Source organism: Juglans microcarpa x Juglans regia, chromosome 7S (assembly GCF_004785595.1).
Source record: "Juglans microcarpa x Juglans regia isolate MS1-56 chromosome 7S, Jm3101_v1.0, whole genome shotgun sequence".
Taxonomy (NCBI): domain Eukaryota; kingdom Viridiplantae; phylum Streptophyta; class Magnoliopsida; order Fagales; family Juglandaceae; genus Juglans; species Juglans microcarpa x Juglans regia.
The window spans coordinates 19,385,949-19,403,101 of NC_054607.1; the positions used below are offsets into that span (position 1 = coordinate 19,385,949).

Below are 17,153 nucleotides of genomic sequence, written 5' to 3' on the forward strand. Positions count from 1 at the left end.
GTAGACTAATCCTTACATTATGAGCATAAAATAGACAAAGGAATATGTGAATTGTCAAATTATATACCTTGATAATTTATAGTGCTTCTCGTGCCTCCAAATTATATATACAACTTACCACAGACGAGTATGTTATGGCCTAGTTTAAATGTCAATTGCATTGAAATAAGTATCACATGTTTAGACTTTGTTTAAATCAGGTATTAATGTCGTAAAGCTAAATACTACTTTTGTACTTGTTTGTTATTTGCATTGTAAATAGTTCGAGCTAGGAGAAAGCAAATCCTTCATGATTTTAATAAATACATCAAAACAAGTATTTTATACAAATAACAATATTGAGCTGTCTATGTATACATACCAATTTCAATTAAAAAAATCTATTGTGTCAACCATAAATCAATGAAGTTTTTGAGTTGTAATTATAAATCTGACACAGACTCTTCCTCTGATGATAAGTCCTCCTCATCTAATTATTCTCGCTCATTTGTTGATAGGTCAACCTCATCTGAATATTCCCCCTCATCTGTTGATAGGTCATTCTCATCTGAATATTTTCCCTCACCATACACATCTCCAGAACCAGAAGTCATCATGTTATCATTAATAAAGCCTGTTGAATCTATGCATTGACCATCCGAATCCATGACTTCTCGTGCATCAATGTGGCTAGGCAGTATATCAGGCCTATCCAATGGGGTTGACATTGGATCTATATTATCACACTGCACTAGTTCATAATAATATGTTGACTCATTTTCTTAATCGGCATCATTAGTACTTGATTCGCCATCAATATCTTCTAGAACCCTCGGCACTGACGGAATGTTTTATACATTCCTATTTGTATAGTTATGCACAACACCCCAATTCCCTTTCGCCTATAAATCTCGTATGTAGAAACAATGATCAGTCTAACTCACCAACACGAATGGTTCATCTTTATATCAAGTCTTGTTCATGTTGACACTAATCATATGGTCATCCACCTGCAGCCTTCGTTTTCGATCACCAACGTCAAACCAATCATATTGAAATAGGTACACCTTACTCCACTGCATGCAGCATAACTCTACGATATTATTAATAACACTGTAGAAGTCTACATTATTTGTGGCCTCATCCCCAGTTACCAACACTACAGAATTTTGTGTACGCCGACGAAGTTCACGTTGATTCGTATGAACTCTTTTCCACTTATTTTGCAAGAGTATATGATGCAACCCAAAGGGCAGGCCCACAAGCTAACGCATACAGATCATTGGACATATCAAGTGGATGCGAGGTACGATGTTCCTGGATCTATACCAAAATTGTTGAAATTTCACAATGTTTATTTTTGTCATTCAAAAGGAAACTCAGTTTGATGCGTACGATTGATGCAATTTGGGTATTGCAACTTACATTTCCTGTAGTGTTCCCTGCATTTGGAGCATGGAATCGCCAAGTAAAATATTCATGTTAGATGGTATTGGGTTGATAACAACTAGTTGCAATTCAAATTGAAGTAGATTTTTTAAGTAAACCCCTTGATGCTTACTCTATATAGGGTCCAGTCTCTGCATAATTGTTGAGCACGTACCAGACGACTATCGTAAAGAGTTTATATTCTAATTGCACATTAAAAGCTATACCCAAGGGATGAACTTTCTGATTGAAAATTCTAAACCCATCTATAGTTTCCTTTTCGTTAGCTTCAATGTTGTGGTATGCTCGCCTAAACCTCGTCTCAACATCTTTGAGGTACATGGAACAAAATGTTAAGCATTCAGTGTGCATGTATGCCTCGGCTATTGAACCTTCTGGGCGAGCTTTATTCTTAACATACTGCTTAAATATGCCGTGATACCTCTCAAATGGGTACATTCACCTATATTGTATTGAACCCCCAAGTATGGTCTCACAGGGTAAATGGACAGTTAGGTGGACCATGGCATCAAAAAAGGAATGAGAGAATATCATCTCCAGTTTGCATAGAATGGTGACGTTATCAGTTTGGAGCTGGGATAGGCGATTCACATCCAATGTTCAAGCGCACAACTCTTTGAAGAAAGTACCATGTTCAATCAAAGTTAAGGCAATGTCACTTTTTAAATACCCCTAGCAGCAATGAGGATAAGTCTTTGAAGGAAAACATGACAGTTGTGGCTTTTCAACCCTGAGATTTTGCAATCACGTAGAGAAACACAGTTTGAGAAATTAGAATTGAACCATATGGACATTTGATATTGAACAGCCACTCACAAAATTTATTCATTTCATCTCCGTGTAATGTGTACAGTGCATGTGACATTGTCAAACGATCACCTTCACGCCTCAAATGTAATTCTTTTCTATAGCCCAAAATCTTCAGGTCACGCCTTGAATTGATATTATCCTTAGTTTTTCCTGGATTGTTCATTAAAGTGAATAAGATGTTATCAGCAAAATTCTTGTCAATATGCAGAACATCTAAATTATGCCAAAGTCGAAGTGTTGACCAATAAGGTAACTTGAAGAATATGCTACACTTTGTTCAATTCAACTCTTCAGCAGTACATTTTTTCTTCCAACGAGATTTGCCAAATTGAACATTCCAATCATCTGTTATTGAGTTTGAATATCATCTCCTCCTATATCCCTTGGTGGCATGCGACGATCTTCTTTACCATTGAATAACCCTTTCCTCCTTATCCATATGTGGTCTTGCGGTAAGAACCATTCGTATCTCATATGACAATGTTTTCGGCCATATTTCAACCAATTGGAGTCTGTGTCGGCCTTGCAAGATGGGCAAACCAATTTTCTCTTTGTTGACCAACTAGAGAGATTCCCGTAGGCAGGAAAGTCATTGATTGTCCACAATAATGCAGCATGCAACATAAACGTCTCCTTAGTCGAGGCATCATATGTAGGTACCCCATGTTCAAAAAATTCAAAATGTTCATAGAGCAACGGTTGCAAGTAAACATCGATCTCATTCCCTGGTGACTTTAGGCCAGGAATAATCAAAGATGTCATGAATAATTGGTCTTTCATGCATGACCACGGCGGCAAGTCATACGGGACAAGGATCACTAGCCAAATGCTATGAGGTTTAGCCAAGTTGTTGAAGGGAGTGAAGCCATCACTTGCTAGACCAAGCCTAACATTGCGAGGATCTGCAGCAAACCAACTATGATGTTCATCACATTTCTTCCAGCACTCAGAGTTGGCTGGATGTCTCATAATGGTAACTTCTATCGCTCGTTGCTCTTTTATGCCATCTCATTTTACCTGCTATCTTTGCAGACATAAAGAGATGTTGCAATCTCGGTTTCAACAAAAAATGGTTTAACACTTTTTGAGGTATCACGCGTGACCCGTGTGTATTTGGCATCCACCTTGAAGCCTTACATACAAGGCATTCATTAATAGCGATATTTTCCTTTCAGAATAAGATGTAGTCGTTGGGGCACGCATGGATTTTGTGGTACTTGAAACCCAAACCGCACTCCAAAGACCTTGACTATTCATATGATTGTGGCAAGGGCGCATTAGGGAAGGCAGATCGTAACAGATTAAGGAGCATGTCAAATGACTTAATTGACCATCCACTGATTAATTTGATGTGTAACAACTTGACAATGAATGATAACTTTAAATATTTTATACACCCATCGAAAAGATGACATCGGGCATCCTCCATTAGCTGGTCAAAAAATGATGCTGGTGAATCTTCAGGCATTGGTGGCCTATTTGGCATAGGAGTGCTGTCTTGGGGCCCATCAACAAAGTTGCCTGCCTAGATGTCATTCAACATAAGCTGCATGTCATTGATGTAATCGTTTTCTGGTATAACCTCATCACCAATATCATCACTGAAGTGAAATGTTGTCTCCTCCTCCCTATGAAATATCCACTGGATGTAATTTGGATTGATCCCTTTGATAAACAAATGGGTTTCCACCTCAAATATAGGCAGCCACAGATTGTTAAGGCATGTACGGCATGGACAGCAAATGTGATCCCTTCCACTTGCATGTTTTCGTGCTTGTATGAGGAGATTTTTAACCCCTTCAGCGTATGCAAATGATAAAAGTCTATCGGACTCATTCATCTAACTTTTGTCCATCTAAAAAAAGATATGGTGGGAAAGGAAGTTAGATCCATATAGACCGTATATATATAGGTTCAATGAAGTCACATATGAAACTAACATGGGTGAAATGTGGAATAATAATATATGGTCGAAGGAATTGAATGGTGGAGCGAAATGTGAGCAATGAATATTTTTTGTTTCATGTGATTAAATGAACGATGGGGCAATGTTATTTGTTGATATAAAGTGTATAGTCCATCCTTATAGGACTCGCAAGTGTATCGAGTTGAATTCACGTCATACGAGGAAGGTGGGTATGTTACAAGTAGTTGACACATTCAACTATGAGTTAGTGGAATGAGTGATGTTACGCGGTTGTACATTAGACATCGAGTATAGTAGAGCCCGCAAACCCGATGGTACTCCAATCTTGATTGAGTGATTAAAAGAATCAATATGAGTTGGACACGTAAACTCACCATCTTCATGATTAGTTGAGACCTAACCATAAATGTTGACGTTGAAGAGGGTTTATGAAGGTGGCTAACTAACTATCTCAGAAGGTTTCTGGTCATGTATGGTTCAAGGATAATTGGCTGGGTAAACATATATGTACCAGATGAAGATCATCGGGCAATTGAAAAGTTATAAATCTAAACGGGTGTTGTTTATGACATTACGTGAGTGAATCACTTGAAAAGTTCAATGAGGACGCTAGCTACGTAATCTCTAGTTGTCTATATAGTAATTTATAAAAAATAAATAAAAACCCCTATATAGTATATTGATGCTGATATATTGATGCATGTGGATTTCAGACTTGCTTAATATATATTATTATTAATTTATTATCTGTGGCGCTTGACAAACCCATAATGTTCACAACAATCTTGTCAGCAAAGATGATCGGTATGCATCTTTGGACACGAAATTCCCTCAGAGAATGGAATTATATAAATACCAGATTGTTGCACAGAACTAGAAGGTTGCAAAAGAAATGTTTTCTTGTATTATTTTTCCTTTTCCTTTCAGCCTCTTTGTCGCTCATACTATAGTAGAGTAATATTTTTGCTAACTGATGATTATCTTCCGGAGAAAATGGATACAATGACCTATTTCAGATTGTGCTAGTGGTTCCATGGATTATTCTTTCTTGTTAGTATTTATTGAGTTGTTGTAACTCAATAAATACAGCAAAAATTTTCTGCCAGCTCCCTGTTTGTAAAAGAATTCAGTTGGAAGCTTTGCTAAGAAATGATGGTAAAGAAGCAGAAATCCAGGTATCATTTTTATTCTTATCTTGGTATGTATTACCACCATATCATTCATTATTCAAGATACCTTTGTTGTGGTATCTATTGTGCCTTGCTCTAATTCTCCAACTCGTTGTCCTCTCAAATCTTAGGTACATTGCACATTGGGTAAATTTATTTACATTAAAAGTTCATCTTTTGGGGTTTACTTGTGTTCAAGGAGAGTCATTGCAGAAGTTCCTGAAATCATACTCAGATGCATAAGTCGAGATGAAGCTGCCTTGGCTGTTGCCCAGAAGGTGTCCTACCTTTTATAAGAGAAAAGTTTGGGTTATTTGGTTGCATACAAATTTTATTTTTGGCAGTCTACTACTTTAAATAACTGGGAAATAAGGATAGTTTACCTTTATAAATTAATTGTCTAGGGTCTTTTCAATGAGTGGTTTATATTATATATTTTTTTATACAAATTTTCAAGGATTTATACGAGAATGGATCAAATAATATTCGTGGCAGTGCTCATCTTGCAATTATGACAACTATTCGTGATGTTGAAGCATGGTTGTTGTGAAGAGCTCACTAGCTGGGTATGCTGTATCGCACCATTTTCTTGTTTCTTTAGTTGAAGGATATGGTTTATAAAGTCTTGCTCTCTTTTTAACAAAACGTTCTCTTCTTTACTATTTGATGGTTTTGAATAAAATCTTTTACATGCCTAAACATGTGTGCACGAGGTTACGACACTTGCTCTACCTGAAGTTATGTATTAATTTTGGATAAGCTTGATTATTTCTAGTGTACTTGATTTTTTTTTACAAGTCAAAAATAAAATTCTGGTGGACTTTGTCTATCCCGATCTGTGTGATCCTATGTTTTATGAATGTATCTTTCATTGTCGGAGGAATCTATGAGAATCTTAGAAGTATGTTCTAATCTCATGGGGCGTTAATGATATTTTTGCTCTACTTTTGGAAAAAAGAAAAACGTTGTCTATCCTCTGTATATTACTGCTGGCTAATACCCTGCATGCACCAAGACTTATTGGAATCAAAGCTCTAGGCAATAAACCAATACTAAGGAGACCTGAAGACCGAAGAAGTTGAGACAATGGTTTTTGAATGTTACGTAGGCATCTTGAAGCTAATTAAGGGGAAGTGCCAATCAATCAATAATGCAATTAAGGGACTAATCATGTCTAAACACCGTTGGAATTAGTCATCTAGGTAAAAAGTAAATATGATCCTAATTCATCTTGAGATGCTCAATTTGGATCATTCTTCACGTGTCAAGTGAAGGTAGATGCATTTATATGTTCATCAAGTGATCACTTGCCAACCATTGCAGGTAATCATCGTTGGTTGAAATGTAAAAAAGTTAAATCTAAAACAACCAATTAATGTCAGATATATATATATATATATATATGTACTGGGTGTCTTTAAACCCAAAAATTCAAGCAGTTTGCAAGGTTTATGCTTCAATACTCCAGCTTCTATCACCCTACAGGAGCACACAAACACTTTGAAGTAACCATTAAATTATTATGATGCATATAGTAGCTAGTTGAGGAATACCATCAATTTCTAAAGAGGCTACTAGATAATATCATATTGCTGACCAGAAAATAATATAAAAATAACGCTAATGCTTTGCTACAAAATTGTGAAAAGTCACATGAACATATTGAACTTGAGAGGTTAAGAGGTGTAATGAGTATACTGTATATAGTCAAAAAATAATGATAACATGAGAGGTTAAGAGGTGATATTCAACTTGGAGATCACCCCCGCTCATTTATCCACAGTACTTGGCAATGTAATTTATTCTGGCATTATATACTTGAGTTGGTTTTTCCCCTGTTCCAAATTAATATTTGTTCTTAAAGTTTGGTTCATTTTCCTATAGGATTTTAACTGTGAACTGTTGCCTTGCAACAATCCGATCTTAAGCTTACTCCTAATCTAAATCCACATATAAACACTACACACAGTAGTATTACACAAAGAAAACCAGGCATTGAGTTCAAATGGCACTTAAACTGCAAAAGGCAGATACACAACATTTTGAAGCAAATAGAGGAAAATTTTTTTGATAAGTTATAGAGGAACATGCACATTAGTTTCGCAAGTTAAACAAAAATTATTGACAAAAAAAAAAAAAAAAAAAAAAAAAACACAAATTTTGCAATGCAATCTACACGAAGGGGGAAAAACAAATAAATTAGCAACGAGATATACATGTACGGTGGTTCCCTTCCCTGGAGCAGACGACGATTATACTGGACTACAGCAAAAGTTCAACTTGGGAAATGAAATGGAGGCACAAAACCTATATTGTAAGGGAAGGAAATGTAGGGTCACAACGTTGTTACTAGTTGAAACAAAGGGAACTCGATTTTTCCATTTTGCAGGATCGCCGAAAATGGAGAACCAACAACGGAAGGGAGAAGGGTGTGGGAAAATGGGACAGTGAAAATGAGCTTTCGCTGAAGATGGAAGAGGTGACGCCATGCGCAAACACTAGCTAGGGTCGCAATGCAGGTGCACTGTAGTCGAGGGTTCGTCAAAGTGCAAAAGCTGGGTGTTGGGGGGAATGTGTTTGGGGGAAAATAAAATTACTCTTCGATAAACAGGAGATCAATTTGGCGCCCACACAATGTATTGCGACATAGTTTAGAGTGTCGCAAAACTATTTTTGTTCCCAGCGATTTTAATCATCGCCAAAGACCATCAAAGCGTTGCAATAGCCTTGATTAGTGGACCCAACGTACGATTAGTTGTATTTGATTTTAAAACAACCAGCGATTTGTAAATCGCCGGCAAAGAATACCTTTCCCAGTGATATTATTTGCAGTGACTAAAAATTGCTGGTATAGATCAATTTTCTTGTACAAGCTTGTACATTTTAGGCTTATACCTAATATTACTCGTTAGGATATTACCATATGTATTATAGAATATATTCATAATATTGTAGTATGTATGAAAATATGACTTATTAGATCTCTACCATATTTAGTTTATAATGTAAATCAACGAGTATCAATTAGCATAATTGATTTATTATATTTTCATTCTTTCTCTAATCTCATTCATCTATAAAGAGGGATATATATATTATGTATTCAATAACAAATGAGAATAACAAAGATATAGCCCTCAAACTCTCTCCCTTCTCTCTTCTCAATTTATTTTTGTGTTTTATTTTATTTTCTACAATATATATGTTAAAGACCGAGTCATGAATATTTATAGATATATAGATACACACATATATATGTACGTACAAAAATTTAGTACAAATACTATATACGTACGTACAAATTGGTTAAGTATCCCCTCTAACCCATGCACCGACTCTCTCTAATTGAACTTTTTGTTTAATTAGGGTTTTTCGGTGTTACATAAGCATAAAAAGTTTAAAACCGAAGGCAGGAGTAGAGTAGTAAATGAGGACTTTTTCCTATTATTTATAGCAATAAAAAAAAAATAATGGTGGAAAAAAGGTGGAGGATTGATTGGGGCATTAGTGTGGGGAAAATTATTGGAGGAGCTACTCATATGTACCCACTCTTGGAGACAACACGCCACCTCCGTTAATTTAGCTTTGCTTGTCTTCTTCCCATCATTTTATATTCTTTCTCTATTTTTTATTATTTTCATTTAAATTTTAATTATTCTTTCTTTTTATTACTTGTAATTTTAATTTTAATTTTTGTTATACTGTTCTTTCATTTACTTCCTCTGTCCGTGCCGTACGTGGTCCTTCCACTCTTTCTGATCATCAACTTTTTTTTTTTGGTTCTTTCTTTTAGTTTTTTAATGGATTCCTTATTTAATTAATGTGTTTATTTGTTTCTGTAACGCAAAAAGTTCAATCAGTACTCTCTATGTGTCACGTCTCACATGCAAAGAGGTTCTTTGTATGTTTTTTCCCAGTTAAATTATCGCCGACCAACGACGATGTTGTCGACATGTCGCCCTCATGGCAAATCGTGTGATCATTTCCAATTTCTTTAGGCTGTGTTTGATGTTGAGTTAACTCAACTGAATTGAATTTTTTATAAATAGTATTTAATTGAATAGTAAATATAGTTATGTGAAGTTCATTTAAACTGAATTTAAAGTATGTTTAGATGTTAAGATGAGTTTAGTACTTTTTATAAGAAACTGAAAAAGTTTTGAGTCCTACGTATAAAAATGTTTTAAGTTGAAAAAAGTTAGAGATCCCACATATAAAAAAGATTTTGAGTTGAGATGAATTTGAAAATTTGAGAGTTGAATGTTTGAATGTTAGACGCAGGTTTAAATTAGACTGATCTCAGTTGAGTATATATTATACTTAGAATTATGATCTGCAATGAGTATATAATACATGCACGCGTTATATCTATCACAAAAACTGCTATAATGCATGAGCTGATGGTTTTGATCCTTGCCTCTGTGTTTGTCATGCATGTTGATCGATCGATCTATATGTAGCTTGTCGATCGGAGACCTCATGATCATTCACTACAACATTGTATACTGATTATCATGATCTACGAGGGAGAATATGATCTGTGCATGATGACATGAACTAAACCAAGAATCAAACCCTACCTGTGGCTTATGTTGTAAGTTGATACGAAATTAATATCAAGACCCTACTTGAGTACTAAACTTAATTGATGATCTTCTTCATCATGTTCTAGATCTCCGATTGATCTCTCTACATGTTAATTATCATGTTGTCTCGATCTGTAACATAATAATCAATCAATTATTTTCTGAAATCTAAACCAACAAGATCGGTGGATTCTCTAGCTATGAGAAAAAAGATTATTTGTGACAAATTACTTACTACAAAAATAATTATTTGTAATGAGAATAGACTGATCATTTTAATAGAAAATAATCATTTTCGTTATAAATAACTCACAACATATATACAAGCAATTGTTTTTGTAATGATTATTATTTAAAATCATTACAACATATTCCAAGGATAAGAATATTAGCAATTCCTCAAAATCAAGAATAAATAAAGGAGAATTACAACTATTCGAGGTAGAGGAATAAAGCTTTATGTTTATGAATATTACATATTTAGTTATATATATATATATATATATATATCTTTAGTGTGTTTTTTTATATAGAGTTATTCGAATATATTTTTAAAAATTAAAATGAAAAATCAGAAAATTCTCTATATATCCTAGTATTTTTCTAAGTTTAAAGATTTATCTTTTTGCTAGTCTTTTATCCAGATGTGTAATTTAGATTTATAAAAAGAATTTAATTTAATGGAAATATAGATTTTAATTTAGTTATTTTTATTAATAAACAAAATTAATCTACTTATAAAAATCTAATAGAAATAGATTAGTTAATCTGAATTAGAAAATTAAAAAAATAGGAAAATAAATAAATTGATGATTTAAGGATCGAAAGCCACCGACCCTATACGAGAAAAATAGACAACTAGATTTTAAGGAAGGTCACCCTTAACAAGGAGTCGTGTTCCTTTGTACACTTCAAGTCTTCAATCTTTAATTTAGGTTCTGCCCCCACCATTAGGCTCTAGCTAGCCTTCCTTTAGTCTGATAAGAGAGCAATTCGGGTTTTGAAAAATCTGGATTCACTCGGGTTTCGGCCCGGTTTTGATCCGTACCAACCCGGTTCGGATTCCGGTCCGGATTTGAAACCCGGGTCTTGGTCTGGGTAAACCCGAGTTCCCGGGTTGGAACCCGGATGAACACCCCTAGCCAAGGGCCACATGAGCAGTTTATCATCTATGTCTGTGGTTGAGTTATTGACCAGCTAGCTCAAGATAAAATCTAAAGCGTTGACTAGATTAGGTGTTTTATTAATTTGATTTTGACATTAACTGAAACTAAAACATAATTATCAATAAGAGAAGCCACAACTATAAACAGATATAATTAAAGTAAATTTACAAATTGATATAGATTTATATGGTACGTTAAAAATACTTTATAGTAAAAATAATTTTACAATTTAATAATAGTGGGCAGTGGGGTCCCAGCCCCCTCTACCCCACCCCCATCTGCTCCACTCCCACCACACATGGATCAAACACCACATGCGGGGGCAAGGGTAGGTTGCCCCAACGAGGCCTCACCCCCGCCCCCGCTCCGCTCTCCTCCCCTTTTTAATATAAAAAATTATAACTTTTAATATTTATATAAATATATTGTATATAGATATATACAATTTGTTAAAAACTTGCATTCAGCTTCAAGTTAATGGATTGTTTTAGTCTTCGAGGCCGACCATTATATAGGAGGTTAAGACAATACAATAGTGATACTTAAGTAATGTGGGGCTTACTGCCAAAATATAAATTTATTGAATTTATATTATTTTTAAATATATAAATTTCAATTTATAATTTAAATTATATTATAATTTGGATCTAAAAAATATTTTTAGACAAAAAAAAAATTTAGATAATGGATTGAGCGTCGGGGGGGGGGGGTGTGGTTTCAACCCCACCCCCGGTAGCAGAGAGCGGGGTATGAAACCCTTGAGGGCAGGAAGGGGTGGCCCCCACCCTCACCATGCGGGTAGCACCCCTACAATTTAACGTAACACATCAATTATATGAGTTAGTAAGTTTATTTTTAGTGACCCTGTTCGAACATAATTTCGGAGACTGTAGCACTGCTTTTATTAAATATATTATAGCTTTGCTTGTATTTAATTCACCGTTCTAATTAGTTAGGGTTGAAAAAAGTATGATGAAATGCCTAGCTAGCTTCTTTACTTTTTGCTGGGAAAGTCCAAGCTTGAATTTGTACAACTTCTCAAGTATTATTGCTTACATGAACAAGCCCAGAAGTAGAAACGCAAATTTGAATCTGGGCTAAGCCGTTAAAGTTGTGTGCGCGCTTTGTATTCCAAGCTCAAGCAATGGCATGCATGGACTCCAAATCTTGTGGCCCATATATATACATGACCTTAATCAACAGTCCAACAACAACTCGCCCCCACTCATCATCCTTTTTACTATCTTCTATTTTACCATCATATCCTCTCACAATCTCGGAATGTGATATTATATAATTGTAAACTTTTTATTATATTTTATTTGTAGGCCTTTCATTTAATATCACATCAAGGGATGGTGAGATGTTGATGACAAAAATAATGATAAATAGATTTTTCTTTTAAGGAAATGAGAGAAAAAAAAAGTTAAATAAAAATATTATAATAATGTTAAAAAACTAATTGAATATAAGTTTTTAGTATTATTTTGTTTTAAAATTTGAAAATATTGTATTTTTTTTTTTTTGTTTTGTTTGAAAATTTAAAAAATTTGTATTGGGTTTTGTGCTTGGATAATAACTAGATAATTAAGTAGTTGAATATTTGAAATTGAAAATTATTTTGTATTTGAGTAATGTTTGAAAAAGAAATATTTAAAAATATCTGAAAATATATTATTATACAAACAAGGCATAAATGGTTAATAAGTTATGTATAATAACTCAATTAAATAATTAGTCTTACGTTCTATATCTAGAGTTCAGAAATTAGCACTAGCTAGCAGCTAGAGTATAACGATGGATGTTCTTCTCAACTCCTGGAAAGAGGGAATTAGGAACAAAGACATTAACATCCCGTTTGGATGTTGAGCTAAGTTAAGTTAAGATGAGTTGAATTTTTTATGAACAATAGTAAGTTGAGATAGTGGAATGAATTTTGTGGTGCTCACCAAAAATGAATTTTGATATATTTTGATGTTAAAATGAGTTTAGATATATTTTTAGAAAGTTAAAAGAGGTTGTGGGTTCCGCATGTAAAGAGGTGTTGAGTTGAAAAATATTTTGGATCCCACGTGTAAAAAAGTTTTGAGTTGAGATGTGTTTAGAACACTAGCAATGGCTTATTCATCTTTATCTTCATCTTCAAATTTGAATAATATGTCTTTAAATTCATCTATATTGACTTATACATCTTTAAATTTTTACATAGCTATAAACAGTGTTTCTTCAAGTTTTTAATATTTTTTCTCTCTCTATCCAAACCCCAATATACCATCCATGCATATTATAATTTGGTCCCCAACATTATTCGGTCTCTCTCTCTATTCGGTCCCTAACACTATTTTTAATTTACTGAACCATCCAGATTAACAAATATACCATCTAGATGCATAAAATAGACTACCTAGATTTATAGGAAAAAATTATAAAATAATAAATATTTTATTATTATTTAGTTCAAAAATACATAATCCAATATGGAAGTTTTTCTTCATATGCAAAATCAATCTTTAAAAAATGTGATTTTGTATATGAAAATGCATAAACCACTACTAATACTCTTAGTGATTTGAGAGTTGGGTGCTTAGATGTTAGATTCAGTCTAAAATTAGACTGAACTGGATTGATCTCAGTTCAATACAAGTTTCAAACGGGGCCTAACATTGTAATACATTCATAATAATCGTGTAGATGTATATTAGTATATATACCATTAATATTTTGGCTTATCAAAGTACAAGTATTAGTATATATACCATTAATATAATAATTCTCGATTGAACATTGGTTCCGTGTGAGTTAAGGCATTCATCTTTTCTTCTTCTTAATTGCCAGATCTCTTCTCTATCACTTCTAGCTAAGGTAAGATTTTAACTCCATCTTGCTGGTTTTTAACTATTTCTGAATGTTGAATTAATTGATGAGTGTTGACAAACGGAAATCTCTATTGGAACCAATAGTTTGTGTGTGTTTTCAGTTTCTTTTCTTGGTGAGACTATCATTTTCCTTAGTTCTAATGTACATCATCGAAAGCTGAAAAAAATAAATTTATTAGTTCCCTCCATTTCTATAATCTGCCAATGCATAGGTCATTAAAACCTGAATTTTAAAATTAATTGATCGGTTCGAATTGGATTTTCTGATAATTTGCTTACCTTTACTCATATATTTCAACCAAACATGTATGTCTGTGTATATTATATATATATATATATATAGGTGTGTGTTTGACTTGCTTACGTCCAAACAGTACGTTCTTATTACCCAGCTCCCAATTTCCAAAACAGTGTGTGGTCGAAAGAAAATTATGATGCAAACAAAAGCGCTACCAGAAAAATGAATATTTATTATTATTTGTTTGTGAAGAACTGATTCATTTTAACTGTAAATAAATATTTTACTAGAATTAATTAACCGTAAATAAACAATTTTTTTGTAGTGAAAAAATGTTGCAAATTATTGGAATGCACTTCATTTCATGCGTGAAAGAGACATGAGCCAAAAACAATTACGTACAGACAATACAAAGTTTTCCGTAATCTAAGATCATGAGCTTAAATATTGTTTGCCAATTATATATATCTGGTAATATCTTTGAAAGACTTGAATATCAATCATAGCAGCAGCTTCTACTCGATCAGCTTGACCTAATTTCCTAATAAATTAATTTAATAAAACATATACAAATCAATTATTTTCGTCCCAATAGCGCCTCTGTCCTAAAATTTTTTTTAGACGTTTCAAAAAATATTTTTTAAGTTGAAATTTGTTAAAAACTTCTGAAAGTGTTCGAATTATTTACGAATAATTTAGTTAATTTATTTACGAATAAAAATAAATTAGCAGAAATATGGAAGGTTTTACCAATGATACTAAAAATAATAATTATTTATGACCAGTTATTTATAATAAAAATATTATTTATAATAAAAATAGATTCTTCTTTCAGACAAAACATTCATTTTTATTGTAAATAGTCAATTTTTCTGTACGTACTAAATACTCTCGATGTTAAATCGATCTGTTCGAATATTGATCATCAGACTTCTGTTTTAGTACGTACAATTCACTGAACCTGTTGCAGGAAATTAGATGATCCTCACCTTCTATTCATTGGGCACTGAAATGAGCAAAATCGCTAATATATTTCCCTCCTTTTCATTCCACAGACAGTCTTCTTTGACTAATTGGATATTTTGTTAAATTAAAATGAATGTGATGTGTGTTTATCATTTTTCTAAATTAATATGTATGTAGCAGTATGTACGTACGTACGTACGTTCTAGATCATAGTGAATATATATATATATATATCATTTAATTGATCATCTTTTTTTTTTATTTAATTTCTTTACTTCATTAATTAGACAAGGTTATTAGCAGTCTATAAATAGCATCCAATCCATGAGTCTTCTGCAACATCGATCCCTACAACTTAATTGCTTGATTTCGCCATTTAGTAGTACTCATGGCTGCTAAAAGATCTCCCCTCTTCTCTTTGATAGCTCTCGGCCTCCTCTTTGCCCTCATTCCTGTCCTTTCTCATGCAACAACTCCACCTCAATCTTCTGACCAAAAAACATCGCCCTTTGGATTTGTCAAGCATCTTCAGGGATGCCACAAGGGTGAGAAGCTCAAAGGTATCCATGACCTCAAAATTTATCTTGAAAAGTTTGGTTATTATCACAAAACCGAAAACAACACCCATGCCAATGATGATGATTTTGATGAACTCTTAGAATCTGCCGTCAAAACATACCAACAAAATTATCATCTAAAGGCCACTGGGACTTTGGATGCTGAAACAATATCAAAGATGATGATGCCTCGTTGTGGCGTAGCTGATATCATCAATGGTACAAACTCGATGCAATCGGATAAGAAAAAGCATCACCACTTGGGCTCATTTCATATCGTCTCCCATTATAGTTTCTTTCCAGGTGCCCCAAGGTGGCCACCCTCAAAGTATCATCTCACCTACAGGTTTCTCCAAGGAACCCCAACTCAAGCCATGAATCCCGTCGCACGAGCTTTCCAAACATGGGCAAGAAACACCCACTTCACTTTCTCGTTGGCTCGAGCTCCGGCAAATGCAGATATCACTATTGGTTTTTTTAGAAGGGATCATGGAGATGGGATTCCTTTTGATGGACCTGGTGGAAACATTGCTCATGCATTTGCGCCAACAGATGGAAGATTCCATTACGATGCAGATGAGCGCTATAGTGTGGGTGCTACTCCTGGTGCATTTGACTGGGAGACGGTTGCTTTGCATGAAATTGGGCACCTTCTGGGACTTCACCACAGCTCAGTTCAAGGAGCAATCATGGAACCCTTAATCTCTCAAGGAGTGACTAAAGGCTTAAATGCAGATGATATTGCAGGAATTAGAGCCTTATATAATGTTTGAGAAATGTCTAAGAATTTAATGGGAGTAGATTATTATAGAATAAAGCATTTGTTGCTTATAAAATAAACTATGACAATAGTCGAAGTAGGCCATACTGTTTTGGCAAGAAGACCAGGGATATAATTTAATAAATTAGCCATTAAGATTTATGTCTTAATGCATTTAGTTTGAATTTTCACTTTATTATTAAAGTCAAATCTAGATAATCATGAATATCTTGTTTGGGCAATTACAATTCCTAAGATGAATTGATGTGCTCAATTATAATGTATGCTAATTAGGTGCATTTAATTTCTTACTTGCATGGTGATTTAGATGAAAATTAATGAGTTGGTATGGTTGAGGACAATTGTCAAATTTTCATGGATCTTGCCTCAGTACGCCTTGTTATAGATTTTCGGATGCTAGAAGTTAAGAGTACCAAATGCTCATTTTCCATAAAAAAAAAAAAAGAGCACCACCTTTGAGCTGGTCTTGGACGCCTTTGAGCCTGTGATGATCATATCCCTTTTGATATGCCAAAAGATGCTTGTGAACTAAAAAGGGTGATGTTTTTTTTAGTTGTGTAAGGATAGAGATCATGAGGCCAAGGATCACGAGATCAATGAATTTCGAAAAAAGGGAAAGATGCAAGAAATAGTATGAAATGCCAAGAAT

The 17,153-nt window shown here is 34.0% G+C and overlaps 1 protein-coding gene across 1 annotated transcript; it reads left to right on the plus strand.

The window, feature by feature from the left end:
- The first annotated feature begins 15,507 nt into the window (after window positions 1-15,507).
- Window positions 15,508-16,668, plus strand: LOC121240255 (metalloendoproteinase 3-MMP-like). Its single transcript, XM_041137649.1, has one exon. It carries the CDS (start codon window positions 15,555-15,557, stop codon window positions 16,494-16,496), a length of 942 nt encoding a protein of 313 aa, XP_040993583.1. The 5' UTR covers window positions 15,508-15,554; the 3' UTR covers window positions 16,497-16,668.
- Window positions 16,669-17,153: the final 485 nt, after the last annotated feature.

What these genes read in the sequence shown, in the direction of transcription:
- LOC121240255 (XM_041137649.1), top strand. Translation starts at nt 15,555, where the DNA reads ATGGCTGCTAAAAGATCTCCCCTCTTCTCTTTGATAGCTCTCGGCCTC.